The sequence below is a fragment of the Lepidochelys kempii genome, chromosome 18, assembly GCF_965140265.1.
Source record: "Lepidochelys kempii isolate rLepKem1 chromosome 18, rLepKem1.hap2, whole genome shotgun sequence".
Taxonomy (NCBI): Eukaryota; Metazoa; Chordata; order Testudines; family Cheloniidae; genus Lepidochelys; species Lepidochelys kempii.
This window is the reverse complement of record NC_133273.1, coordinates 8,430,009-8,455,635: the sequence shown is the minus strand read 5'-3', so window position 1 is coordinate 8,455,635 and position 25,627 is coordinate 8,430,009. Positions and strand designations below refer to the sequence as shown.

The 25,627-nt window shown below is 52.4% G+C and overlaps 1 protein-coding gene across 10 annotated transcripts in view; it reads right to left on the bottom strand.

Moving 5' to 3' along the window:
* Positions 1–811: 811 nt before the first annotated feature.
* The window catches only part of ARHGEF10L (Rho guanine nucleotide exchange factor 10 like), a 191,178-nt gene continuing 166,362 nt past the window's right edge, over positions 812–25,627 (bottom strand). For all 10 annotated transcript variants that reach the window (XM_073316338.1, XM_073316330.1, XM_073316328.1 and 7 more), the window contains 3 exons: positions 11,703–11,877; positions 3,746–3,868; positions 812–1,855 (listed from right to left, as the gene is read on the bottom strand). In XM_073316338.1, the coding sequence (XP_073172439.1) occupies positions 1,341–1,855; positions 3,746–3,868; positions 11,703–11,877 (813 nt within the window). In that variant the 3' untranslated portion in view covers positions 812–1,340. The remainder of the gene's footprint in view (positions 1,856–3,745; positions 3,869–11,702; positions 11,878–25,627) is intronic.

Genomic DNA, 25,627 nt, shown 5'->3' with positions numbered 1-25,627 from the left:
AAGAGAACTTTAGTCAGGAAGCGCTCTCCAGTCCAGAATGGGATTTCGGCTCCAAACACCCTCCTGCCCACGCAGCCCCATGGTTATGGCGCTCACCTGGGATGTAGGAGACAAGGGGAGAATCAGGTTTAGCAAACCTGACCTATGGGGAAAGGTTAAAAAGACTGGACCTGTTAAGTGTTGAGAAAAGACACTGAGCGGGGACCTGATAATAGTCTTCAAATAAACGAAGGGCTGTGATCACTTGTTCTCCATGTCTGCTAAAGGTAGGACAAGTCGTAATGGGCTTAATCTGCAGCAAGGGAGATATAAGTTAGATATTAGGGGTATAAAGGCCAGTTGAGCTCTAGAGTAGGTTACCAAGGGAGGCTGTGGGATCCCCATCACTGGCGTTTTCAAGAACAAGTTGGACAAACGCCTGTCAGGGGTGGTCTAGGTTTTCTTGGTTGTATCTCAGCGCAGGGCCTGGACTTGGTGACTTCTCAAGGACACTTCCAGCCCCATGCTTCTAGGATTCTTGTGACCTGGAATTGGGTTTCCCACATCCCAGCTGAGGGCCCAACCACCGCTATTTTGGTGGGGGCAGCTATCTGGTTTGTCATGGGAAACATGGAAAGCTTGCGGGGTTCGTCCCTGTGCCAAAGCAGGCATCCTTTGAAACAGTGTAAATCCTCATGGCTGGGAAAGCCGTTTCCTGCCCACCTCAAAACCAAGGCCCAAAGGTACATGCACCACAATGTCTGCAGGGCGCCCCAGCTGAACCCCACGCGACCGGCCAGCGAAGCTCAAGAGAACACAGTACCCGTCGGACTGCAATGTGTGCCCCCTTTTTATTCCTGCACTTCTGGATGCCACAATATATACAGATGGTTTTATTTATACCCGTAACAATATACAGAATTAGATTTTTATATATATATATATCTTCATATATTCACACACAGACACACAGACGCTCACGCCCCCTTCGGAAGGGACGTGCCCAAGAGCTCAGCAAACCTCCTCAGCCCGCAGGGAGGGTGCTGCTCCCGACGCACCCCACAACGGTAAAAGAACCCCCCAAAAAACGAGCTGGTTTCTCAAGAAAAAGAATAGTACATTTGAAAAAAAGTCTTTAAAAAAAGGGGAGTGAGAAAGGGTGTTCATTTGTTTGGTAAGTGGAAGAGGCTTCACCCCCTCCTGAGGAGCAGGCAAGTCATTCCCTAGGTTGGCCTGGGACGGTAGCAGATACAATCCCAGCATTCCCTGATGCAGGCCGCTCCTCATGGGGCTTGGCATGAGTCCGGAGCCAGAGTTAGCCACCCTAAGTGCTGCGTTGCAGGTAGCGGATGCCGTCGACGCTATAGCATCAAAGGGACCTGCCATATGAGAAGAGTGCTGTCCGTCTCGCTGCAGGCCGGCAGCTTGCTGCTGGGGTTGAAATTCCGATAGCCCCGCCCGCCAGAGATGATGGCCACCGAGGAGATCTCCTTGCGGTGAGTGTCCCGGGTGCACGGCCTGCTCCGCACCCAGATGTCCGGGTCGTCGGCCATTTCGTAGATGGAGCCGTCCTCCTCGCTGTGCTCCAGGGTGCTCCCACCCGGCGCCGGAGGGGCATCTTTCACCGAGAGCAGCTGCCCAGGCAGGTGGGAGGTGGAGTGGAGGCGGTACTTCAGGAGGATCCCCTTCTTCCTCATCTCCCCGGCCGGGGGCTTGTCGAGGGCAGACAGCTCTGGAGACGGGCCGTCCGGCTTCTCCTCCTGGCCGCCCTCCTCCTCCTTTTCGTTCTTCAGCACGTCCGGGGCCAGGGTGCTGATGGCCACGGCCAGGAATTCCACAGGGCCACAGTGGCCGTTCAGAGAGACCATGCCTTTCCCTGGGAGAGGAGCCGGGAGGAGAGAGAGAGAGAGAGAGAGGTTTTATTAACAGGAAACGCTTCAGAAAACAAATCAAGTTCACGCCTCATAAATATTGGAAGGCTCGTCTGCTGAGTCCCGGCGGCTCCCTGCTGCCTCGATAACTAGAGCACGTTATTCTGAGATGCACAGACGGGCCCGAGCTCTCCGCTCCTCACCGTTAACCCTGCGCCCGCGAGGAGAGCAGGGGCCAGAGCGCTCAGCCCTCCGTGATGTGCATGAGCTGCATAGCCGGCCCAACGGCCCAGATCCTTCTAATTTCCACTGAAATCATTAAAGGGATCTGGGCTGACGTGCGCCTGCTGGGTCTGGCTATGCCACACCCAGCCTTTCCCAATGGAGCCGATGGCTCCTTATTCCACCCCCTCTGATTCTGCCTACAGTCCCCAGTCCCCTCCCACCTCATGGCCCCTGGGACTCCCTGTTCCCTGACTATGTGCTGTGCCCCCTTTTACCCCCCCGCGGTGCGACTCAAGGTTCATATTAATGGTGGGGGGGAATGCTGGGAAATCCCAGTGGCCAGTCCTGAAAGGGAAGCTCAGCCCACCCGTTGTGGTCGTGACGGGGACAGTTTTGACCCAGCGACGGTAACACGACCTCTCTCGGGGATCAGATGGTGCCCAAGCGGGGCTGTTTGCTGACATTCAGCAGCACCTGCTGGGGGGGTGGGAGGGAATAGAGGCGAAATACAGAGCGTTTCCAGCCCTGGTACCCACAGCTCCATCAGGGCACCCCAGCCCTGACCTGCAGCCCTTCTAGTTCATCCCTGGAGTTTACCATGCCCTCTCCTTCCCCAGGTGCAGTGAAGAATGACCCTGTCTCCCAGTGGCTGAGCCAGGGAGCACGGGGCTGCTGTCTGAGATAGGACCCAAAGGGTTTCATTCTGGCCTTTTGCCCCATGTGTCCCATGCTGGAAGGGGCTGGGAGGTACGACACACATTAAAGTCTCCTCCATGAGAACCCCCATGGTGTGCGACAAGGCAACAGATCTCCATGGTCCCATTCAGTTTGTCCAGGACTCAGCCCAGGGAGGGAGAGTGCCCACGAACACAAAGCAACATGCCAGGCTTTCATTTTGTAATGTGCGCCTGATGGGCATAGGAGGGCACCGAAATGCACTGGCGCACCCATGCGCCGGGGCAGGGGGGGTTACGCAAACACATGGATAAATACGGGACATTCCAGGACAAGCAGCGCTTACGGCTTCCCATCCTGAGACCCATGCAAGTGGCAACGCTTCCCGCAGCACAGCACCTTCGAGCAGCGCATCCGGGCATCCATTTACCGCTGGCTCAGTGCGCCGCTTGAGTCACCGGTGCCACCTCTGGCAGGGCCCGGGGCCTTTCTGGGAGGCGTCCCACCCCAGCACTGAGCTGGCCACGCTAAACCCCGCTGAGCCGCGGAGATCACGGTGGAAACACGCTCTGGGGCTCGCGACGCAAGCTGACAAAACAGACGCGCTAGCCCAGAGCCCGCAGCACGACAGGCTGGATTTCCAGGGCTGCGTTTGGTCTCGGCCGGGATCTGCGAAGGAATCCAAGGGAGCGATGTGCCCAAATGCCACTGGGATGTCATGGGACTTGGAGGGCCATGGTCCCTTCGCCTCATTTGCAAATCCCAGTGCGAGCACTTTGCTTGCCCTGCAAGACGTGCGAAGGAGCCAGCTGCAACGTCTCTGCAGTCCCACAGCGATTCTCCACCAGTCCCCCGGGTGCAGCTTAACCCTAGCTTGGCAGGCATCTACTAGCACCAACGCAGAGCTGACGATCTCCCTCCTGGCCCAGCTGAGAACCCTCCGCTCTGCCCAGCCCAGCTCCCAGGGGCAAGATGTACCAGAAGAGCAGACTCACCAGTGATTTTGGGGATGCCCTCCAGCCTGGGCACAGGCAGTAACACGATGATGCCCTGGTCCGTGCCAACCCACAGGAGCCCCTGGCAGATCAGCAGGCTGGTGACACGGACGTTCTTCTGGCCTGTTGGGGGAGAGTAAGGAGTGAATGTCGATCTGCCCCAGGGAGAGGCTGCAGCCGTAGGTGGTGGAGGGGGTGAGATGGGCACCAGGAGACGAGCACTCCGACAGCAGCAAGCTTGGGGATAAGAGCCAGCAGGATGCCAAGGGGCATTAACTGGCACCATCAGGCAAGGGGGGATTGGCACGAGAAGGGCCTGGGACAAGCCAGCTCCAAAGGGAGCACGACAACACTGCATCAGCAGGGGACGCTGAAAGGGAACAAGGGGCCAGCTTGGCTGGGGGACGGCGGGGAAAGCAGAGCACCGCCCGCACCCACCCAGCGCCCTGGCCCAGCAGTGGTGCTGGCCAAGAGCTGGGGCTAGGAAACGCCAGCATGCAGCACGTGGCGAGGGCCCCGGTGCCGGCACTGGCAAAGCTCTGACGGCGCGATTCCAGAGCCGTGTTTTACACTCTGAATGCACGAGTGCCTCTCCCTTGCAAGAACAGAATACCCCGTTGTTTCACGGCACCGACAATGAGACGGATAATTCGCTGCCATGAATTAACATGTTTTTGATGTCAGTCCAGATTAGCTCTTCCCGCGTGATCGGTGCGGCGCTGTCTTTTCATTTTAGCGGCAACGTTTGGGAGAAGAAGGTGGGGGGTGCGGGCGGCTTGGCGAGGATGCCTGTCTCCTCTCTCCAGCACTGACATACCTGAGGGCGGATGGGAGGCGGGGAGGAGAGGCCCTAGCAGAGAGAGGGGTAAGTGGCAGGGCGAGGCTCCATAGGGGAACCCAAACAGAGGAAGATTTCTCCGCCCCACCAGGGGCCGGGGCCGGCTGGTAAAAATCCACCCAATGCGATCACTGCACGGAGGGGTGGGGTGTGGGGGGCAAGGCTGGCTCATATCACACATGGGGGGGGCAGGGATCTGGCAAGCCACCCCGCAAGGCAGGACGAATGACGAGCGGGATGCTTAGTGCACAGTGCTAGGATGTACAAGTCATTTTGTGCCAACCGGGGTCCCTGTGCTTGCGATGGAGAGTCCCCTGGGGAAATACGACATGCCCCCCCTTTATCTCAGCCCAGGATGAGATAAAGGACACAAGCAGACGAGGGGATGGGGGGAGCAGGAAGGGAAGCCCTCCCAGGTATAAGGAGGGCAGGGGTGGGCACAGGAGCACCAGCAGGGACCTAGGCCCCCGGCTATGTGCAATAGCAAGGGGGCTAGGGAGGAGCAGGCAGCCCCACTGAGCCGCAGAGCAGGAGGGCGCCAGAGCAGGACAGGTGGCCGCCCACCATTCCCAAGCACCGCAGGAGAAGGGCAGCTGCTCCGACCCCCTTAAGCAGCCGCCTCCTCCACTCCAGCCACGAGCCCAGCTGCACATCCTGTCCTCCCCACCCCCAGCTCAGGGCTGAAGGCTTGGCCCCCGGCCTCCCCCGCCCCCAGTTCTCAGCACATTCGGTTGCCCACCTTTCCCTGCACACGCTGTGAAATGCTCCCCACCTCCTGCTAGGCTCCCACCAGGCCTCATCCATGATCGGCGCCCTCCGCACCCCTCTCCCCCATCTAGGAGCTACTTCAAAATTAAAACACACACATCCCTTCAACGAACAGTAAAAAAACCAAAACAAAAAAAACCAAGGAGCGCAAGCAGAAGGAGAGGAGGTGGCTTGAGAGCCATGTTTTGAGCACCCTGCCCTGAGCCTCAGTGTCCCCTGGCACCCTTTGTTCATCTTGTCTGTTTAGACTGTAAGCTCTGGGGCAAAGACAGCCAAGCGAGGCGACCATACTGGTTAGGGGTATGATTTTTTCTTTGTCACTGAAATAGCTCTACCAGAAAAAACAATTACATACCAGGACCAACCCGAGGGTGGACATAGTTACAGTGATATAGCGGCGGCAGTGTGGCCCAGTGGCTAAAGCACTGGACTAGCACTCAGATCTATTCTTCGACTCTGCCACTGGCCTGGGCAACTCACTCCCCGCACCCCCCCGTGCCTCAGTTTCCCCATCTGTAAAATGGAGATAATGGTACTGACCTGGGGCTTTGAGGTCTGCTGATGAGCAGTGCTATATGAGAGCTAGGGATTAGTAATAAACGGGTACATCGTATCCCCCTACCTGTTTGGGAATTCGCAATACCAGTGTAATTGTGTCCATGCTGATGGGGGTGGAACTGCTTGAACTAAACTGGTATAGATTAAAACAATTCCACTTGCTCGTGCAGACAAGGCCTAAGCGTCTGTGCAGCGCTGAGCACAACAGAGCCCCGATCGCCAGTGAGACCTCTTGGCAATCCCATTCATAAGATCCTTAACTCTTCAGAACTCTTTTGCAGCTGGGCTCCCCAAGCTCGCTCCAAGAAAGGAAAAGCAAGACATCCAAAAAAAAAAAAAAAGTAAGATTTCTAATGGCAAATAAATATTTTATCACCGCGACTTAACACTGCAGCGTTGGATTCACCGAAGCAATATATCTGCTGAGCTACGTGAGAAAGCCGGGGCTCTCCGCGAAGACTTTATTAACGACCTGTCTGGTTAAAAAGGATGAGGGCGCTTAAGTTCAAAAACGCATTAATGCCAAAACCCTCACTCTCCCAGGAAGAAAAGGAAGTGATCAATTTTTTAACATGCCCTAAAAAAAAACAACAACCCCCCCACCTACCCACTTACACGACGACTGCCTTTATTACGAATTAAACAATTACTCCTGTTCATCACTGGAGTGAGGGGTGGGGACACCAACCTTCAGAGCCAAGGGGCGTGGCGGGGGGCGGAGGGGGGTGACATTTCAGAATTCTTCCCAGTTGATTTCCCTGCTCTTAAAGGGCCGCTGGTGCTTTGGGTGAAATGAGCGATAGGTACGGAGCAGAACTTCTCAATCCCAACACACCCTTTGAAGTTTGGGTCCGAAATCCAGGGCTCCAGCCCGTTTCTAAAGGCGAGCTTCAGGCCTGGTCCTCACTGGTGGGACTGCCCTGATATCAGCCAGAGGTGTAGCTGCATCAGGGCAATTCTAGACCGCAGTCAGACAGGGGGTATGTCTGCAGGGCAATCCCAGGGCGTGACTGCAGGTCCAGTAGGCACACCCCAGCTAGCTTTAATCTAGCTCGCTTGGGCCCTGGAGGTGTGACGAGGCACCGCAGAGGGCTTCAGCGCAGGCTGGACGAGCCCAGCTGGAACCCTGCGTAATCACGCGTTCGGCCGCAGCACTGTTACTCTGGTATCCCAGCCAGCTAGATTAGCACTAGTGGGTGCGTCCACTGGAGTGGCAACCACAGCCCGTGATTACAGTTCAGACACACACACAGCGGGATCAGTGCAAAACAGTTTTACCCTCTCTGCACTACGCATCTGCACTGGTGCCTTGTGCTGGGGGCTGGAACGTGGGCAGCCCCCCTACCCCCGAGTAGAAAAGGCCTTAAAAGCCAGCATTGATTCTATTTTTGGATTTTCTATAGCCGCAGTATAGAGGCTCAATCCACGAGAACTGTATTAAATCAGAAACTGCCCCTCCTCGTTAGTCTCAGCAGAGGCCAAGGAATGAATGGGGCATAAACCTCTCATTCTTCCAGGGGCTCAAGTCCTTCCAGGTCAGGATGGTTAGCAGGGCAGCCTGGGGGGGGGAGGTGGGGGGGCAGGGGAAGGGGAGGGCATAGGGTGACCAGATGTCCCAATTTTATAGGGACAGTTCCGATTTTTGGGTCTTTTTCTTATATAGGCTCCTATTACCCCCCACCCCCGTCCCAATTTTTCACATTTGCTGTCTGGTCACCTGAAGAGGGCACGACCTATCGCTATTCTGTGGATAAATGCAGAACTTCCCCTTCAGGGGCTGCCAGCTCACAGTTGCCTCTGTTTGGGAGTCAATCCCTCAGAATGCATTTCTCATCCCCGCAGCCCACTAAAAGAAATCCTTTAGCACTGAAAAGCATTTGCATGACAACAGGATCTTTGTTTCCACTGAGTTCACTAGCTCCTGACTTCTCATCGGCCCATTAGATGTGGTTAGTTTTTGTGATATCGCTATCGGTTGCCTTGCAAACAACTGACGGCACAAACGTAGGATGGCAATTTAGAGAGGGGTGGGGGGAAATGGGAGGGATTGGCAGATGAGCCAATGAGAAGCAAGAGATCCTGTTCTATGCGGACGACCCTGGTAATAAAATAACAGCAAACAGATGAGAATGCAGAAGAGGTGATCTCTGGGTAGAACTTTCTCCGGAAGGGATCAGTAAAGGTCTTTAAGATCTAGCGCCTTGCCTAAATGAGGGAAACTTGCAGTGATGTGAACTACAGCAGCGTGCAAACTTCTAAAGTGTGTCCATTGCAGTCGTGCAAAAATGTGGCAGGCCCTGGTGCAAATTCCAGTTTGCACCAGCGTAGAGTATCTGCACTAGAGGTTTCCACCAGTGCAGCTGTATTGATGTCATGACACTTGTACACGTTTCTCCAGGCAGCCAAGCACTAGGATTTTGTCTGTGTCTTTTTAAACAGTGCATGAGAATTGTGCGCTCATGAAAGAAGCCAGACTGAAGACCAAAGAGACTCAAGTTCTGTATGTAACCACAGAGCAGGGACCAGGAAAACTGCCCCCCTCCCCCGGCTGCCCTGCCAATGTGCCTCACCCCTGACACGTGGGGACTGGCCCTCTCTCGGGATGAGGAGGGAGCTCAGTGGATGACTGTGCATGACTTGACTTGTCAGCGGAGGCTGCCAAGAAGTGAGGGTGGTTCCACCGGGACCCTGACACAGCCCGCAAATCATTTCACTCTGTGCTGAACAGCCTTCCGCAGGGCAGGTGTTTGGCATCACCAGCGTCTTCATCAAGTTTAAATGCGACCGAGTGAAGTAATTAGGCCACATGGATACTGACAACAAGAGAGTGTTTAACAAAGCCGAAACAATGAAGCTCTACGTGTCATAAACACCCCCCTCCTCCCAGCAGGCTCCTCCCTCATCCACAGACCTCAAAGCACTTCACAAAGGTGGAGAAGGATGACTAGTCCCATTTTTAAGCTGGGGAAACTGAGGCACTGGAAACTTTCCCTAAACGCTCACGGTCGCACCATAAATAAATGGCCGAGCTGGGAAATAGAACCTAAGTCTCCTGAATCAGAGGGGGCGGCAAACAGGTATCATTCCCATTTTACAAGAGGAGAAGCCAAGGCAGTTCTGTGCTTCAACTACAGAGCTACCCCTCTGTATCAGTCAAGACAGGCATCTGGGATCATCTTGCCATCTAATGGCCAGAGAACTTGCCAAGAATCCCAACGCTGCTGTGGGCTTGGGGGTAAATGGTCCCGAGTCCCCCCTCTCTGGTGAGCTGCTGATCACGGCTCTAGGGTGAGACGTGCTTGCTGTGGGGGGTCGGGGGGGAGGGACCAGACACAGAACAAGCCCCTTTTCAGACGGTCCCTCACTGTGGTACAGTCCCGGCTCTTTAAGAGTCATCCTAGAGAATCCACCCTGCGGGCAGCTCCCTGAGTTGCTGTTTGAAAAGGAAGAGGAGAGAAGGCCAGGAGGAAATTTAAAGGGCCAGGCCTGTCATTTTAACGCAGTCTGATAGACTATCAGGGTTGGAACGGACCTCAGGAGATCATCTAGTCCAACCCCCTGCTCAAAGCAGGACCAATCCCCAATTTTTTTTCCCCAGATCCCTAAATGGCCCCCTCAAGGATTGAACTCACAACCCTGGGTTTAGCAGGCCAATGCCCAAACCACTGAGCTATCCCTCCCTCCTCCTCCCAGGATTGCTTCTCCAATGCTTTGCAAGGGTGAGTGTGGGCAAAAGGATCCATGCTCCAAAGTGGGGGGTTTCTCCCCGCATCTCCCACACCCCACTTTCCCCCTCCCCTCTCCATTCACCCTTCCCACTCCACCCCCTCCCTCTGCCCTCCAGCAAAGCAGGCTATAAATACTTTGCGGGCACCCAGCGGCTCCACATCTGCTGGGGAGGAGGCAGGGGAGGACCACAGCCGTAGGGGTCAGTCCAGAAAGGGGCCTCGTCTGTCAGGCTGCTGGTAAAGCGGTGACCAGCTTTTCAAATCACCAGCTAAGAATCCCAGCCAAACACGCAGCAAGAAAGATGCTTCCTTATAGCAACAGCATATGCAGGCATCAGACAAAGGCCGTTTCCCACAGCAGCGGTCGCAGCCCATCTGGCTCCATTCGCCGAGCAATTAGCTGGAGTTCTGCAGCGTGTCCGGCCCACACGCCTCTTTAATGATAAACACGGCCCCTTCCCAGCACTGCTTCGGGGCTGAGGCAGGGCTCGGGACAGAGATGCTGCCAAGCAGCTTTTCCCCCTGAACGCAGGGGGTTGTTTATTTCAAGGGGTGAATGTTCCCCCCCGCAGGGAGGGTGGGTTTGGCCCAATCTGCCGTGTGCGTCCCATGTGAACGGGATGCCCGCAAAGCTTATGGGAGCAGGGCTGGAAGGGGTCGTTTCTCTGCCGATCTTCACCCCCCTGCCATGAGACCCTACCAACACGCTGATCCTCATGCAAAAAATCGGCCTCGTCCCTGGTTATAGCATGGGAGGGATGCGGGGGTGGAGAAGGCAAACTCCTCTCCAGCCTGCAGCTACACTGGTAAGAGACCCTGGCCCATGCCCCGCAGCTGGCCCCACTGGCGGGGTTTGGCTCAGTCAGCGTCCGGCCATCTGGACAAAGCAGTGTGCATCCAAGCAGAGCAGCGAGCTCAACTGGAGGAGGTGCTACCTGACCAGTTAATCCACACAGGGGAATGGGATCAAGGGCATGCGCAAGGAGGGGGCCACATCCGGGGGAGGGAGACAGTCTCTCCAGCTGCAGGGGGCACAGAAAATGCCCCTCCAAAAGCAGCCATACTGATTCCAGTGCATGCCCCTGAACAGGATGGAGGAGAGTTTGGAATGGGAACGGACCATGTGGACAAAGGGAAGTGGAGAGGAGGCTTAAAGCAGAAAGGGTCTACAGCGCAACAAAGTGGTGTGTGAGCACCACTGCTCCCTAGTGGTTAGTATCAGAACTGCTCAACTGTGTGTCATAAGCCCCTACACTGCTAACCGGAGGATCAGGGTTCAGGGATCAGGCCATCGTGAAGTTCCGGTTGGGCCATGGCTTCCTGGCAATAAGCAAGGGAGGGAAAGGAGAATCTGAAGCTCAGAGAAAAATCCAGCCAGCCTGCTCAGAACAGCACCCCCTGCTGCTCGTAGGCGGGAAGTGCTCTCTCCAGAGAGAGACAATGGATGTCTTGGGAGTGGCATGAACACCGCGGAACACTAATCAGGGCAGAACACGTTCTTGACACTAATTGTCTCAGGGCTGATTTTCTTTGCTGGTTCGCAGGGAGGAAGCATGGGTCTTTCCCCAAAGATCGGCATTGCAGCCCTCCAGCAAACTCACCTCCTCCCCGCGGCATCTCCCCACAGTCACGCCCACTCTGCGGCTATGACAAAGCCAGGCCTGACCCCTGCCAAAGCTCTGCCACTGGGCCCCACGGGTGCTAAAGCAGCCTGCCTCACCCCAGACAGAAGGGCCCCTTCCACATGGACCCACGGCCTGCACACTGGGATGAAGAAGCTGGAGGAGGTCACCGAATCCACACCTCCCTGAGAACAGCTGGCTCCTGGCCACCAGGTCATTGCCAGCAACTGTTACTGTCACAGCATGTGTCCAAGACCACATCCAGCCTTCCCATTTCCAGAGGGTCAAGTGCTTCCCCTGGACATGCTCCCCCGCTCCTCACGGCCTCTCTACCACCCCAAGCACGTAGGGAGCGGTCTTCCCCCACACACCCACCGGCCCTGGGGCTGATCCTCAGTGGGCTGCCCCCTAAGAAACAGCCCCGCCCTCCCCCCCACTCCTACCTGGCAGGACGAAGGTGGTCCGCGTTGCTATGTTAATCTCCTGCAGATGCTCCAGGGTCTCGGTGTGAAAGAGGCGAATGGAGGACCCCGAGGAGAAGGCCATCCAGACGCCGCTGCCTGCCTTGATCATGTGCGTCACACTGGCTTCCTCGTCCGGGTGGGCCTCAAAGGTTTGCTGCGGGGGGGACGAAAGAGGAGGGTTGAGAGGGGCCATCGCTGTGGAGCATGTTATCACAGGGCAGGTGCTGAACGGCCCGTTACGCAGGGTGCACGGAGGGAACTAAAGATGGCAGGTGCTTGCACCCTGCACGGTGGGAACTCCTGGAGCCAGCAAGTGGGATCTCTCTGTTGGGTGGACAGGACTCTCTACACCCATTCGTATTGCATAACTGCACTGGCCAATCCTGCCAGCTCTGCATGGTAGGACATCCCAGAATGCATTGCCCTCAGTGCTGCTGGTGTGATCCATCCCCTGCCTTGCCACTAGGGGATAGCTGTCCCCAACTTCCCACAATGCACTAGAGCAAACCCAGTTAGGCAGCACAGTCATGGAAACACAAACATGGCTGCCAAGGCACAACACCGCACCAACGGAACGGGGGCAGTGCTGGTGTGGCCAATCGAGGTGACTGGGCTAGTAACTGGTTACAAAATCACAGGCAAATGTTGGGATGTGAATGGAGCACTGGGCTGGGACTCAGGATACCCAGATTCTATTCCCGGCTCTGCCACTGACGTGCTGGATGACACTTCACCTCCCTGTACCTCAGTTTTCCCATCTGTAAAATGGGGTTAATGATCCCATGCTCCTTTGCAAAGCACTTTGAGATCTTCTAAGGGAAGTGCTAAATAAGAGCTTGGGAATATTATTAATTGGAGGTGAGGCGTGTCCCATATGTTTGCAAAGCAAGGGGGACACAACAATAGAGGATCCCCAAATTACTGATAGGATCAATCCCACCCTATTCCCCCATAGGGTAAGAGGAGGAATAGTGGCTACAGACATGAAAGCAGAGACCAGTCAGTGTGACCAGGGGAAAGCAGGCCTAAGAGAGAAGCCCTGGGGTGAAGCAGAAGCACTTCAGAGCAGGGGAATGGTCTGGGCTGGTTTCTAATCAGCCAGGTCTCGATTTTAAACTGCCCCCACCCATCAGAGTGCATGCAGACAGTGCTGTTCCCTCCAGTGCCCTTCCCTCCAGTGCCCGTAGGGCGCAGGAATTCACAGCCTCTGCTCCCATCTTCCTGCTAAGCGATCCTAGCAGAATCACCCTGTGAATGCAAGTGAAACAGTGCCCCTTCCGCCAGGGCCCCTCATCCCACACGGCTGCCGCCACACACGAAACCATGACTAAGCAGCCCAGCCTGGCCTGCTGCCCACCCTAGAGAATGCCCCTGCGCCTAACTCCTGGATCCAAACACCCTTGCAAGGGGGGAGGGGAACCGAAAAGCAACCCTGGGGACGCTAGCCAAGGGCAGCGAGCCAGTCCCGCCACTCACGCTGCTGCAGCTACGTTCTGTTGTTCGCGTGCGAGCTTGCTCGGAGCCAGCATGGGTAAGCTCCCGGAAGCTGGGAATCACCCGCCAGATCCAAGTATAGACAAACCCTGTGTCCTTTCAGGGGAACTATCGGCAGGGATCACACTTCCCGTTGTGTCTGTGCAGCACCCCAGTGAAGCAGAGTAAATGCTCACCTTAGCAGGGACGCTAGGGTTAAGTGGGGAACCCACGGCTCATTCAATCAACTTTCTGAGAATTTCACTGGTCAACCCCGAAGAGATTTGCAGTTCAGATTTCAGCGCGTTGCTGATGTCTTGCTCTCTAAGGGTTTCATACCACTGCCCATCAACCTCGCATCTGAATAAGATCCACAGCAACCGTGGATTTTATGTCCCTAGTGGATTTTACGGACTCATAAAAACTCCACTCCCTCTATTCCCACCTAGTGTAGATCACCCATGCCCATACCCTCCCCATACAGGCATCAGCCTCCTTTAGTCTAACCTGGCAAGAGTTCAACCCAGGGAAGGGGTGGGAATAATTTTGTCTAGAACAAACAATTACTCATTTCCAGGCCTGGTGGCAATTGATTTACACAGGGACTTCATGACAAAAAGCTGAACTCCGAGGTTAGATTTACAGTACAGGTGGAAAGATTCTGCTCTGCAGGGAACTGTGGGTTTGTCTAGACGGTGATACCCCCTCCCGCTCCTGGCACTGAGTCTCAGAGCCTAGGTCAGCTGACTCTGACTTGGGCCGCGGGGCTAAAGATAGCAGTGTAGACGTTTGTCTCTGATCCTGGGTTCTGAGACCCCACAAGGCTGAATGTCTCCACTTCAATTTTATAGCTCCACAGCCCAAGGCCCAAGAGAGGTGACCGAGGCCAGTCTCGGCTATGCCTCAGGTCTTCTTCGGCAATGTAGACATACCCTTGGAGTCAGGGCTCCTGGGTTCTGTTCTTGGCCCTGGGCAGTGTGAGGTCTAGAGATTAGAGCGAGGACTCTTCTATACTCTTCCTGGCTCTGGAAAGGAATTCGAGTTGTTTAAAAACAGGGTCTGGAGTCAGGGCTTCTGAGTTCCTCCAGGAAGTCAAAGTAGATGCTCACAATGGATCGTTCGTGCCTTAACAAAAATAAGCTATGGATCATAAAGGACAAAACAATCTCAAAAGCATGTATCTGAGCGACCACTCCAAACGGGAATACGGCAACATGCACTACAGAACTTTTAGTGCCGCTAGTGCGTGGCAAGCTAGGATGCTGTAGATTCATGGCTGGCCGTGCAGATAAGCCCTTAGACACTCAGGAGCTTAAAGCTCATTGACGGTCATCGGCGCTTCCACGCCTAAGTACCCCAGTCACTTTTGAAAGGGAGAATTAGGTGCTTCTAAAACTTTTACCCCAAACCTACCAATCAGTTGGGATAAAGCTGCAACCTTTGCAAAAACACTTCCCATGGCACATTCCAACCCGCAGAGCTCACCTCCAATAACTGAAAACATCGGTGTTACAACTCACCTAAAAAAACCCAGTACGGCCCCAGGCAGTGAAAATCAGGGCATGAAATAAACCTGAAGTTTACACGCTGCCTCTTTTTTGAGTTATGGGAGGTCAAAAGAAGTTAGAACAATTTTCAAAAGCCACCAGCTTTCCAGTGTCAGAACTCAGCTGGCTCGTCCCATCCATCTCAAACTTCTTGAGCAAAATGGCTTCTCCGAGTGTGGAGAACACAGGGATTTGTAATGTACAAAGGACCCTTGTTACCCTCCCCCCCACACCCCAAAACTGGGATAATGGCTGGGGAGGTAGGGAAGAGCGCAACTGTGCAAGTCAGGCTTAGAAGAGAAGCATCACGATTGTTTGTGTTGCAGTTAGAGGCTTCAGTCAGGGCCCAGTTGCGCCAGTCACCACACAGATATAACAAGAAAGATGGTCCCTCCCCCAAATTGCTCACGAGGAACTAAGATGTGGGCTCCACGCAGGCCAAAGGGGTTTCTAGGGGAAGGTGGATTCCATGTGGAAAATGTCACATCTTTACCCTGGAGATGGCAAAGAGTAGGGTGAAAGATTAGAGGGCACTAGCTCGGGAGTTTTGCAAGACAGTGATGACTTCAGACGGCCCCGCTCAGAAAGCAGATACGTGCCACCGGTAAGTCCAAGTGCACTGTTTGATAAAGACAGAGTCACCACCATGTTAGGATGCATGAGTCTTCATTGAATTTCCCACGCTGGCCGTTGGGATCTCCTGACTGCCACGCCTGACCGAGACAACGCAGCCCATAACCCAGAGCCACGAGCAGCTTGGTCCTGCTCCCCATGAAGCCAATGCTCCAAATGAGATGCTGTCCCTGTCCCACACATCGGAGGAGCTGGAATCCAGCCCCCCACCCCCCAGTCAGGTGAGAACGTTCAGGTTCCACCTTCCCCCTGCCCCAGCCCTCAAGTAGCAGATATTTATTCTCCAACAATGGGGCCATCTGCATCCCCCTCTGCCATGCCCTCTGAAGTCCCGTGTCAGAGCCTCTGGCTGAGAAGAACTAGACAGGAGCCCCTTAGTGTAGCTTCTAAACCAACTACTTGGCATCACCGAGACACACTGGTCCCCTCCCAGCACCCAACACCTCTCATCATCAGGCTGGTTGAGAGTGAGAGAGGGCTGGTCTGAAAGCAGGTATGACCCCTTGCCACCAAGCCATGAGTTTGTCCCCACAATTGAAGCAGCTTAACGAGAACCACGCTGACAAACTCCATTGAGATGGTAACGCTGGGTAACCAGGTGTCACCATCCTCTTTTCAGGTCTCAGAAGGCGCTTGCCCAAGGTCTTTTCAAGGTGAATAGTTGTTCTTAAAATCCAGAGACAACGGATTGTCCCAGAAGCAAGAAAGCTGTCCCGAGACAGCTAGCAGCCAGCCTGGTCCCCAGTGGGTGTTCATTCACATCAAAACCCACCACCACCACAGTTCCGCACCATTAGCGACTGCTCAAAGGTAACAGGACCAGAAGGCCATGGAGGCTGCAGCAGATCGGGACTCCTCTCGCAGAGCTGGGGGGTCCTGGGACTGGAGCAAAGGGTGATGGCCCTCTCTCCCCCGCTACACTGGCTCAGCTGAATAGGAGGATCTTGTAAAAGACATACCCGGTGTCAGACCCAGCCACTTCCACGAGCCCCCGAACTCCTGGCACGAGGAAGTAGGTTCCCCTGCCCTCCACCCCGCGTCTAGACGTCAAATTCAACCACTCTTGTATCACCAACTCCAGCCCTTGGGCTGGTCTCCTGAGCGGGAAGAGGTCCAATTTCAGTGCTGACCTTTTGCGGCATTTCAGCTTCACCTCAAAGGGACACAAACAAAGCTAATTTGGAAAAAGGAGAGGTTACATGAAACCAGCAACTAGCGACATATTGATCTTTGGAGACACGGGGGCTGGGAGCTGCTCAGAGATGTTAACCAAGGACACGCTTGAGACACATGCGCAGAGAGACTGAATTGCTGCATGGCTCAGGCTGCCAAAGCCACGACAAGAAGTCGACTGACTGAGGGGTCAAATCAGGAGTAATCCCATTGACTCCTGCATAGTACCAAAGTGCTTCCCATACTGAGATGTGGCCAGCTTTGGGGAGGAGCAACCAATCAGCACACGCTGCACTGTGTACAAACGGGTTCTGCAACCCTGAATTACCCATAGTAGCACTTACTCACTCCTATTGAAGTCAGCCAGGTTGCTCACCTGAGCCAGGGGCTACTTAGTGCACTAAGGGTTGCACAGCCTACACCCCAAAGGAGGAATACTGGAAGAGCATTTATAAACAAGCGAATACAATGACGTAACAAGCAAATCCTTCACCCGCACCCTCTCCACAGCCCGGGACGTGTCACCTGCCTACCCAAAGGCACCCTCCAAACTGCTGCTCACATCCACTCCCCTCTCAGAATCCAGAGGTGAAGGGGTCTCTCTCACACCCCCAGCCACCCTCCACCTCCATCAGGGATCTGTTCAGCTCAAGTGTACCGGGAACTGAATTCAGGTCTGGCCAATACCAACTTGCTATTCATTTAAATGAGCTTATTTTCCATCTTCTCACTGACCTAGAGATACCCTTCCGTGCCTCCACCCCCGCTCATGCTCCAGGGAACTCCCTCTGCCCATGCCTCCAATGCTCCATCTACTAAATTAATTGCCACACTGGAAAGTCACTATTCCCCAAACAGACAGGCCTTGTGAATGCTGCCCATTAAACCAAGAGCCGGCAAACACGCAGACCCATGGTAACGCAGGGAAGGCACTTACCAAGCCTAGCCTGCAGACATGCGCTGGAGGATTCTGCTGTATTTCCCAGTTAAGTTACATCCTCAGGATACCCTGGGGAAAACTGAGATAGGGAACACGGTCTAAGCAGCCCTCATGCATGGGTCCTCCTGCCCGCTCTGCTACTGACCCCCCATGGGAACTTGGGCAAGGCATTTTGCCATTCTGTGCCTCAGTTTCCCCACCTGTGGGAATGGGGCTAATACTTACCTGCTTTTGTAAATCTCTTTGAAAGGCCTGGCAGAGGAGTGCTACACAAAGGCCCAACCGGGTGCTCCCTCTGTGTGCAGCTGTTGGGAATCTTTTAGAAAACCCCCCAATCCTGATTTTAAAAACTGCTACTGATGGAGAGTGCACTACAAAACTCTAAATTGTCCCAAAGGTTAATTTCCCTCACTGTTAAAAATGTACATCTTATTCCCAGTCTGAATGTGTCTAGCTTCAACTTCCCAGCCACTGGGTCGTGTTAGACCTTTCTCTGCTCAGTCGAAGAGCCCATCATCAGCTTTTTGTTCCCCCGTCTAGTTACTTATAAACTGATCAAGTCTCCCCTTAACCTTCTCTTTGTTAAGCTAAATAGATTGAGCTCCTTGTGTCTCTCACTCTAAGGCATGTTTTTAATCATTCTCGTGGCTCATCTCTGAACCCTCTCCAATGTATCAACATCCTTCCTGAATTGGGGGCCTCAGAACTGGACATAGGATACCAGCTGTGGTCGCATCAGCGCCAAATGCAGCAGTAAAATAACCCCTCTTCCTACTCAAGGTCCCCCCAGGATGTTCATGTTCATATTCAGAGTGTGTGTGTGGAGGGGGACGGGACTAGAACAATGAGGTCCCATTCCTGGACTGGGGTGCTAGGCAATAGGAATTTTTAACAGAAAAGTCAGGACTGGGTAACTACCCTATGTCCAGATCTCATCATCTCCTCTTGTTTCTGCCAATGATCCAAAGGATCTCACTGGATCAGCTCCCTTGGGTTATGCAGAGTCCCCAGTAGTTTAATCACTTCTGTGGTGCTATTAGGCCGCCGAGGACAATGAACGGCCAAAACAATGCACTAAACTGCTGTCGCATCAAATATGAGGCACTCAAAGACATCCCATAGAAGACACTAATTGTTTCCTGGAAAGCTAAAAATAAAAGACAGCTATTTGTTCATATCTGGGGCACAAAAAAGGAAAGAAAGAGCCACAAGCCACAGGAAGTCCAGTCTGGAGTTTGGTACTGCTTTAAATGAACCCTTTTAATGCCCCATCTGGTCTGACCCTATGGACATCCAGCAAATACATAAAATCTGCAGGCTTTAGAGACTTTTTCAAAGCCATCTAGGGGATTTGGAAGCCAAGTGCATGAAAATCTCAGTCTTTTTACGTACCCTCTGCTTAACAGGTGATGGGATGTAAGAACATGGCTACGACTTCTGACTACGTGCATGAGCCCAAGCTGCAGAGTCTGGCATCCAGCTCTCAGTTTAGAGATGTCTGGGTCCGGTATTTTGGTTCAGGCCAAATGGAAATCTCTAACACAAAGTCAGGTTCTTTTCTCCTTCCTGATTTACACCAACATAACTAGCTCCCCTGGATGTCAGAGGAGTTGCTCTAATTCCATACCAGTGCAGCTGAGTCCAAAATAACTCTGCTTGTGGGATCGCATCCAAGCTACTTCTATCACTATCATGTCAGAGCACCTTGCCATTGTTAATGGATTTAGGGTCACAACGCCCCTCTGAGAAGGGCAGGGCTATTATCCCCATTTTGCAGACGGGGGATCTATTGCGCAGAGAGGCTAAGTGACTTGCACAAGGTCTGCACAGAGAAGTGTGTAGTGGAGCAGAGATGGAACACCAGGGTCTTCCAAGTCCCAGGCTAGTGTCCTAATCCCTGGACGACCTTTCCTGTGCTCATTCTTACCTCCACCAGCATGTGTTAGTAGCGTGATTAAAAGCAGACGAACAGCTGATTTATTATCCCCCTCCCCTACTTTAACAATAAAACCCATTTCTGGGCCAAGAGCCTATGCTCCGTGTCCCAGCTCAGAGCAAAATTTTATGGTGGGAGTTATAAAATCCTGAATATTATATTGGAAATGCTGCGACAAGCTTACCTACAGCAGCACGATATTTATGGACCTAGAAATGTCTATATAAAATAGAGGCCCTATAAATCCACACAGCAGCAGGCAAGGCAGGAAAAGTCATTAGTATTGATGAGACATCAGTCGTGCTAGGAAACTTCCAAGCTGCCGTTGATAAGAAGAAGCCTTCTTGGGAACCTGGGGCCCAATCCAACCACCTTTAAGGCAATGGGAGTTTTTCCTGTTGAGTTGAAATGGGAGCCTGGATTGAGCCTGGTATTTTGAGAAGAATGTGGGGTTAAGGAATGGGACTCAGAACCGGATTCCAGTTCCCAGCTCTGTCACCTTTAGAGCTGGCTGGGAATTTTTCAATGTTTTTTTTTGGCCCCCCCAACAAATGCTGATTTGCTGAAACTGAAGCTGTTCACGAAACAGGGTCAGGTTCAAGGAATTTCCTGACTCAAAAGAAAGATTTTTTTCTCCTCAAAACGGCACGTTTGGATACTTTCAAAATGAAAAGAATTTGTGGTTTTCCAGTTAATGACTTTTCATTTGGAAATTTAAGCTAAGGAGACGGGGAAAAGTCTAAAAAGAGGAAAAAAGATTGAAATCAAAACAAAATGTTTCAATTGACCACAGAACCTGGGGTTTTGGTTTGCAAATGTTTGAGATTTGGGCTTTTTGACCCAAACTGAGAAAGGAAAAGATTTCAGACTCAGGGTGGAAAAACCATATCCCACTTAGCTTTAACACATCCTTCCTGAGAGACCTTGGATAGGTCACATAGGCACTTCTGAAAATTTCACCTTCAGTGACTTAGGAGCCTAAGAGCCTAAGTCACTTTTGGCAATGGAAAGTCAGTTGGGGCTTTTCAAAATGTTACCCTTAGTTTTGTGGGGTACAAACGGAGAGAATACTTCCTTTCTCGGTCTTGCCTCCTTCAACAGTCAGCCCTTTGGGGCAGGGACTATCTCTTGTAGTGCATACAGGCAGCATCCAGGTTTTAGGGTTTCATCTGGCCACCTGCAGGTGTCAGGAAGAGATCCTCCCCAATGTATTCTGGGAAGTTTTTTTTTTAAATTTCCTTCCTCTGCAGTACCAGGGATGGCCATGGCTGGAGATGGGACATTGGGAGGATGGGCCAGGACTCTGAGGGGGCATGGAGCGTGCTGTGTGGATCTTGTTCACTTTGGTCTAATTTCCATTGTTGAGTTTTGTGAGAGCTCTGGGTGGTGGTGATGATATGATATGATATATGATATACAGAAGGTCAGACTCGAACTAGTGGTTCCTTCTGGCCTTGGACTCGATGACCACGAACAAGGTTCTGATCTCAGCTGGGACCTCGAGGTCGTGTTATACTGCAGAGCGTATTTTCTGGGAATGACAGAGGCAGCGCCAGGACTTCCAGCTGCGGCGCTGCCCATACCCCAGCGAGCGTTTGCAGCCCACGGACTGTGGGGGTAACGGAGGGTAGAAACATTAAGGCCGGTGGCTGGATCAGATCAGAGAGTTTCCCAACGTGACTTTATGGACTTCCACTCTCAAGCTTTGTCTTAACTTTTTTTTTAAATTTAGGTTTTCAAATTTGACATTTTGCATGAAAAGAAACCAGCTCTTATTAGAATAACGAACTACAATGGATTTTCCCCTCATTCGTTCCATTTAATTCATTTCTTCTTCTGTCCAGTTATGGAACTCAACATAGCATCTCCTCTCATCTCCCCTGTGAGAGAACCCTCCGCATTTTCTAATGCCTCCATCACCTGGAACACATGTTCTTATTAACCATAGATTTAAATATCTCCTCCAGTCTGTCCCTAGTGGAGGAGAGGTCCAAGGCGGTTGAAGTGGGATTGTCTCCTCATAGGCTTCTTCCCACAAAACACCCACATTGGGGTTTTTACTAGAAACGTTCTAAAAAACAAGGAGCAGGTAGATGATCATTCCAACTCCAGCCATATAGAAGCTAAGCTTGGAATGAACAACCCAAGGTGCACCATGGTCTCCAAAGAAGAAGTTGGTTGAGGTGGCTACTGCATATTTATTTGTGCAGGAAAATTAATCCCTTGGGTGATTATTAATTAACTGGATTCCAGCAGCACCTAGAGGCTCCAGTGGAGATCAACACCTGATTAGGTTGGTACTATACAGATACATAGTAAGGGACAGTCTGTGCCCAGCAGAGCTTGCAATCTGAATAGACCAGGCAGATGAAGGATGGGTTGTCACAGCTGAGCCACAGTGAGATTATGTAACATGCCCTAAGTCATGCAGAAAGGGGAATTACAGCTGTGCTCCCCAGGGCCTTAACCCCAAGCCTATGCTGCCTCACGGCCTCCTCAGCTGTACTGTCCACATGATGAACTCTGGGATGGCGAAAAGAACCATTCTCTGGAAGGCAAAATCCACTTCACTCACAGGTGGTGGTTTGAGGATGCTGGCTATCGACACAGGCTGGGACAATTCTAATGGTAATTGCCAGGAAGTCGTTTGACCTTCCTTTTTCTTCCTTTCTGATGGCTTTTTCAAAGACGCGCACACACACACCTTCCTAAAGGACAGAGTTCACGATTGCCTGAGGCAGGATTCAGCTGGACCTAGTCAAGGCTCAAGAAGCAAAAAAACCCCAACAGTACTTGGCTCATTACTCTTTCCATCCAGCCAAGGATCTCAATGGGCTTTGTAAACGTACATGATTCAATTATGACCCCCTACAAGGAAACAGAGGCACCACAGAGCAGTTCAGTGACTGACCCATGCAACTCTGCAGCAGAGACAGAAATAGAACCCAGGTTTAAATGCGAGGCATGTACCTTCGTCACGATATTGGCCTCACTTTCCCCCAGATGACCGAGGGAAAAACCTAAGCTGTCACAGTCTGTTGTTCCGGTGCCTGGATTGGGTTTTCAAGTCACATTGACGAGTGTAACGCATGAATTGCTAGTAAAGAGAGGCCTGCTTTTCGGAGGTGCGAGCACCTGCAGCTTCAACTAAAACCAACAGGAGCAATGGGTCCTCAGCATCTCTTGGACATCAGGAGCCTAGATACCATGGTGATGGGTGGGTTATGGCTAAAGGAGGAAGTATGGTTGCATGACTAATGCATTAGCCTGGAACTCAGAAGATCCAGGCTCAATTCCCTGCTCCACCCCTGCCTTCTTGGGTCACTTTGGGCAACGCACTCTCTTTGCTGCAATTCCTCCATCTGTAAAAGGAGGGTGACAATGCTTCCCCTCCTTGTCTATTTAGGCGGCAAGATCTTCGGGGTAGGGCCTGTCTCTTATTAATGTGTTTGTACAGCGCCTAGCGTGACAGGGACCCAATTTCAGCTGGAGCCAGCCAGGCTACAACACAGTAACAAATGAGTGGTGTTTGCATTCCGGAGGGAGAGCTGCCTACCCAAAGTGACAGAGCAAACCAGGCATGGATTGGGCAAGATTATCACTGAAGCAGAAATTGGGAGCTGGAAAGAGACTCGTTAGGTTACCTCCATCTTGCTCTCAACCAGCATGGGATTTACTTGCCTTGTGGTTTATCATCCAGCACTTTGTCCCATTCATGAAAATACAAGAGCCGATTACACAGAGCTCCATCAAATTCTATTTATACCATGACCAGATGGGGGTTTGCAGAGATGCCATTATACTTCTGGTGGCTCACATTAGTCATAAGAGAAGTAATAATGTGGTTAAGTGACTGTTCAACTGATACGGGGAGGAGGAAGCTGTCAATTCGCAGAGCTAACACAATGCTGTACGTCCCCAAACTGCAGTAGGAGCGTTAATTAATGCAAGGCCGCCCCGGAAGGAAGGTGGGCAGGTGTCATCCACGTTCAGAGATGGGGAAATTAAGAAAGACGTAAGTGGCCTGAGTTCAAGGGGTACTGGGTACACAGCTTCAGTGGGAGCTGCAGACACTCAGCACCTCAAAGTCAGCCAAGTCACTGATGACCTAAGGCCACCCAACGAATCCGTGGCAGACCTCGGGTGAGAACTCATCATTCCACCCAGGCCAGCACTCGCTCCTGTAGATGACAGTGCTTGTGTAAGACTGGGGAGGTGATACAGACCAGTCTGCAACCCCAAAATCTTCCTCAGAGTTGCTGCTTCCCACGATAAAATCCCCCATCCTGTATCTGTGGCCGACGTTCTTTGTTCCCAGATGTATACATTGACATTTAGCCATGCTAACACATATTAATTCCTGGCCCCCCACTTATCAAACAATCCATATCAGTGACCTGCCCCCTTCATTATTTAGCACTCCAATGCGTGCGTGTCGTCTGCAAACTTTATCAGTGATTATTTTGTTTTCTTCCAGGTCATTGATAGAAATATTCAATTGCATAAGGCCAAGAACTGATCCCTGCAGGGTCCCATGAGAAACATCCCATTCGATGATGATTTCATTTTAAGACCCAACTAGTTAGCCACAGAATGTCTGGCAATCCATTGGTCCAATTTCAGTTTCCAGCTGTCTCCCTTAATTTGTTATTTTCATTAAGAACGAACTGAGAGAATGGAGAAAAGGACTTAGTGGAGGAAAGCGACACCCCTGATATCCTGCACTCCAGAGCCCTGAATGTTGGAGCGCTGCCCTTTTGGCAGCTTTGCAGCCTTCCTAAAACTTTGTTAATTTCCCAGCCCACATGCCAATTTGCATAGCATTACCCAGCATGCCCCACACAGAGACTTTTTTTCTTTTCCACAAAAGGTCCCAAACGGCTCATGGCATAAATAAGATAGGACAGAAAAAACCCAATACAGCCCCACAATGCATTCTTCATCCCCGGCCCCATTGTTATGACAGTTTTACAGCAGCTAATACATGCAAACTAAGTTTGTGCACTAAATGTGAAATTTAAGGGTGGGAGAAAAGACTATTCAGCACTCCCTCCTTAGACCAAGCAACAAGGAGATCTTTTGCCTTGGCTCCCATCTCATCCTGGGTAGTGAGAGGCATTGCTAGCTCTGGGGTCAAAGGCCAGCTAGCCAACAGTACCAGGCACTGCTACACGGTAATTGCCGGAGCTGTAGGAAGGTAATTCAAGCAGGACAGCGAAAGGCAGGTTAGCTTCAGCCCTATCACGGCATTGCCAGCCCCATAAACTCGGCGTGGTCTTAAAATCCCCCTCTCCTCTTCCCCTATATCACATCCAGGTTCTTGTTATGGCCAGCTGCTTTAGAGGAGCCCTTCGTGCAAAGTCATCCCTCAACTTGCTCTCTGCTAACTATGCCAGCCCCAACCACCAGGTTTGTCTGTTTTATCCGTAACAAACTGCATGTTTTCTCCCAGGCTGGCTTGGTCTAAGACCACGACTCTCTCCCCAAGACACTTCTGCTGCGATGCCTACAAGAAAGCCAGATAACGAAGGCTACATGGGGCGGGTGCCTGTGTCAATCTCTCTGTTATACAGACACACCGACGCAGGGCCTCAGCTGGTGGAATTTGCTACAACTTCAGTGACCTTCCTGGAATAGCAGCAGCTTACGCCGCCCTCCCTCGCAAGTTGTCACGTATTTCGGACCATCACGCTATGCCCATTGTTAGCTTACGTCGCTGAGAACTCACCGCTACCCTCATCCTTCCCCGTGTGGTTTGTCCGTCTTTTGTCGCATCTTGTCTTCATATCTGATGAGATCTTCCGGGCAGGGACCCTGTCACTTACGCGCACAATGGAGCCCTGATCCTCTCTCTCGGGGTTTTATACTGCTGCCCGTCGCCACGGTATCCGAGCCCCTACCGCGTAGCCCAGCACAAACGGTAACACACAGTAACCTCCTCGCCAGACCCCCGACGCTCTCCTCCCAAACGTCAGAGCTGTACAGAACACCGCTGCTAGAAATCATCTTCCCCCCTCAGGCTTAGGGCCATGTCACCCTCCTCAAGCTGTTCACTGGTCTCCCGCTGGCTGCATTAAGCCTAGGTCACAGTCTACTCCTCACACTGCCTCATATCCATGGCCTTGACAAGGCTCAGTGGCTCCGGCCACTTCCCTTCTCCATACAGGAAGGGTGTTTGGGGATTTCCGCTGTGATGAAGAGC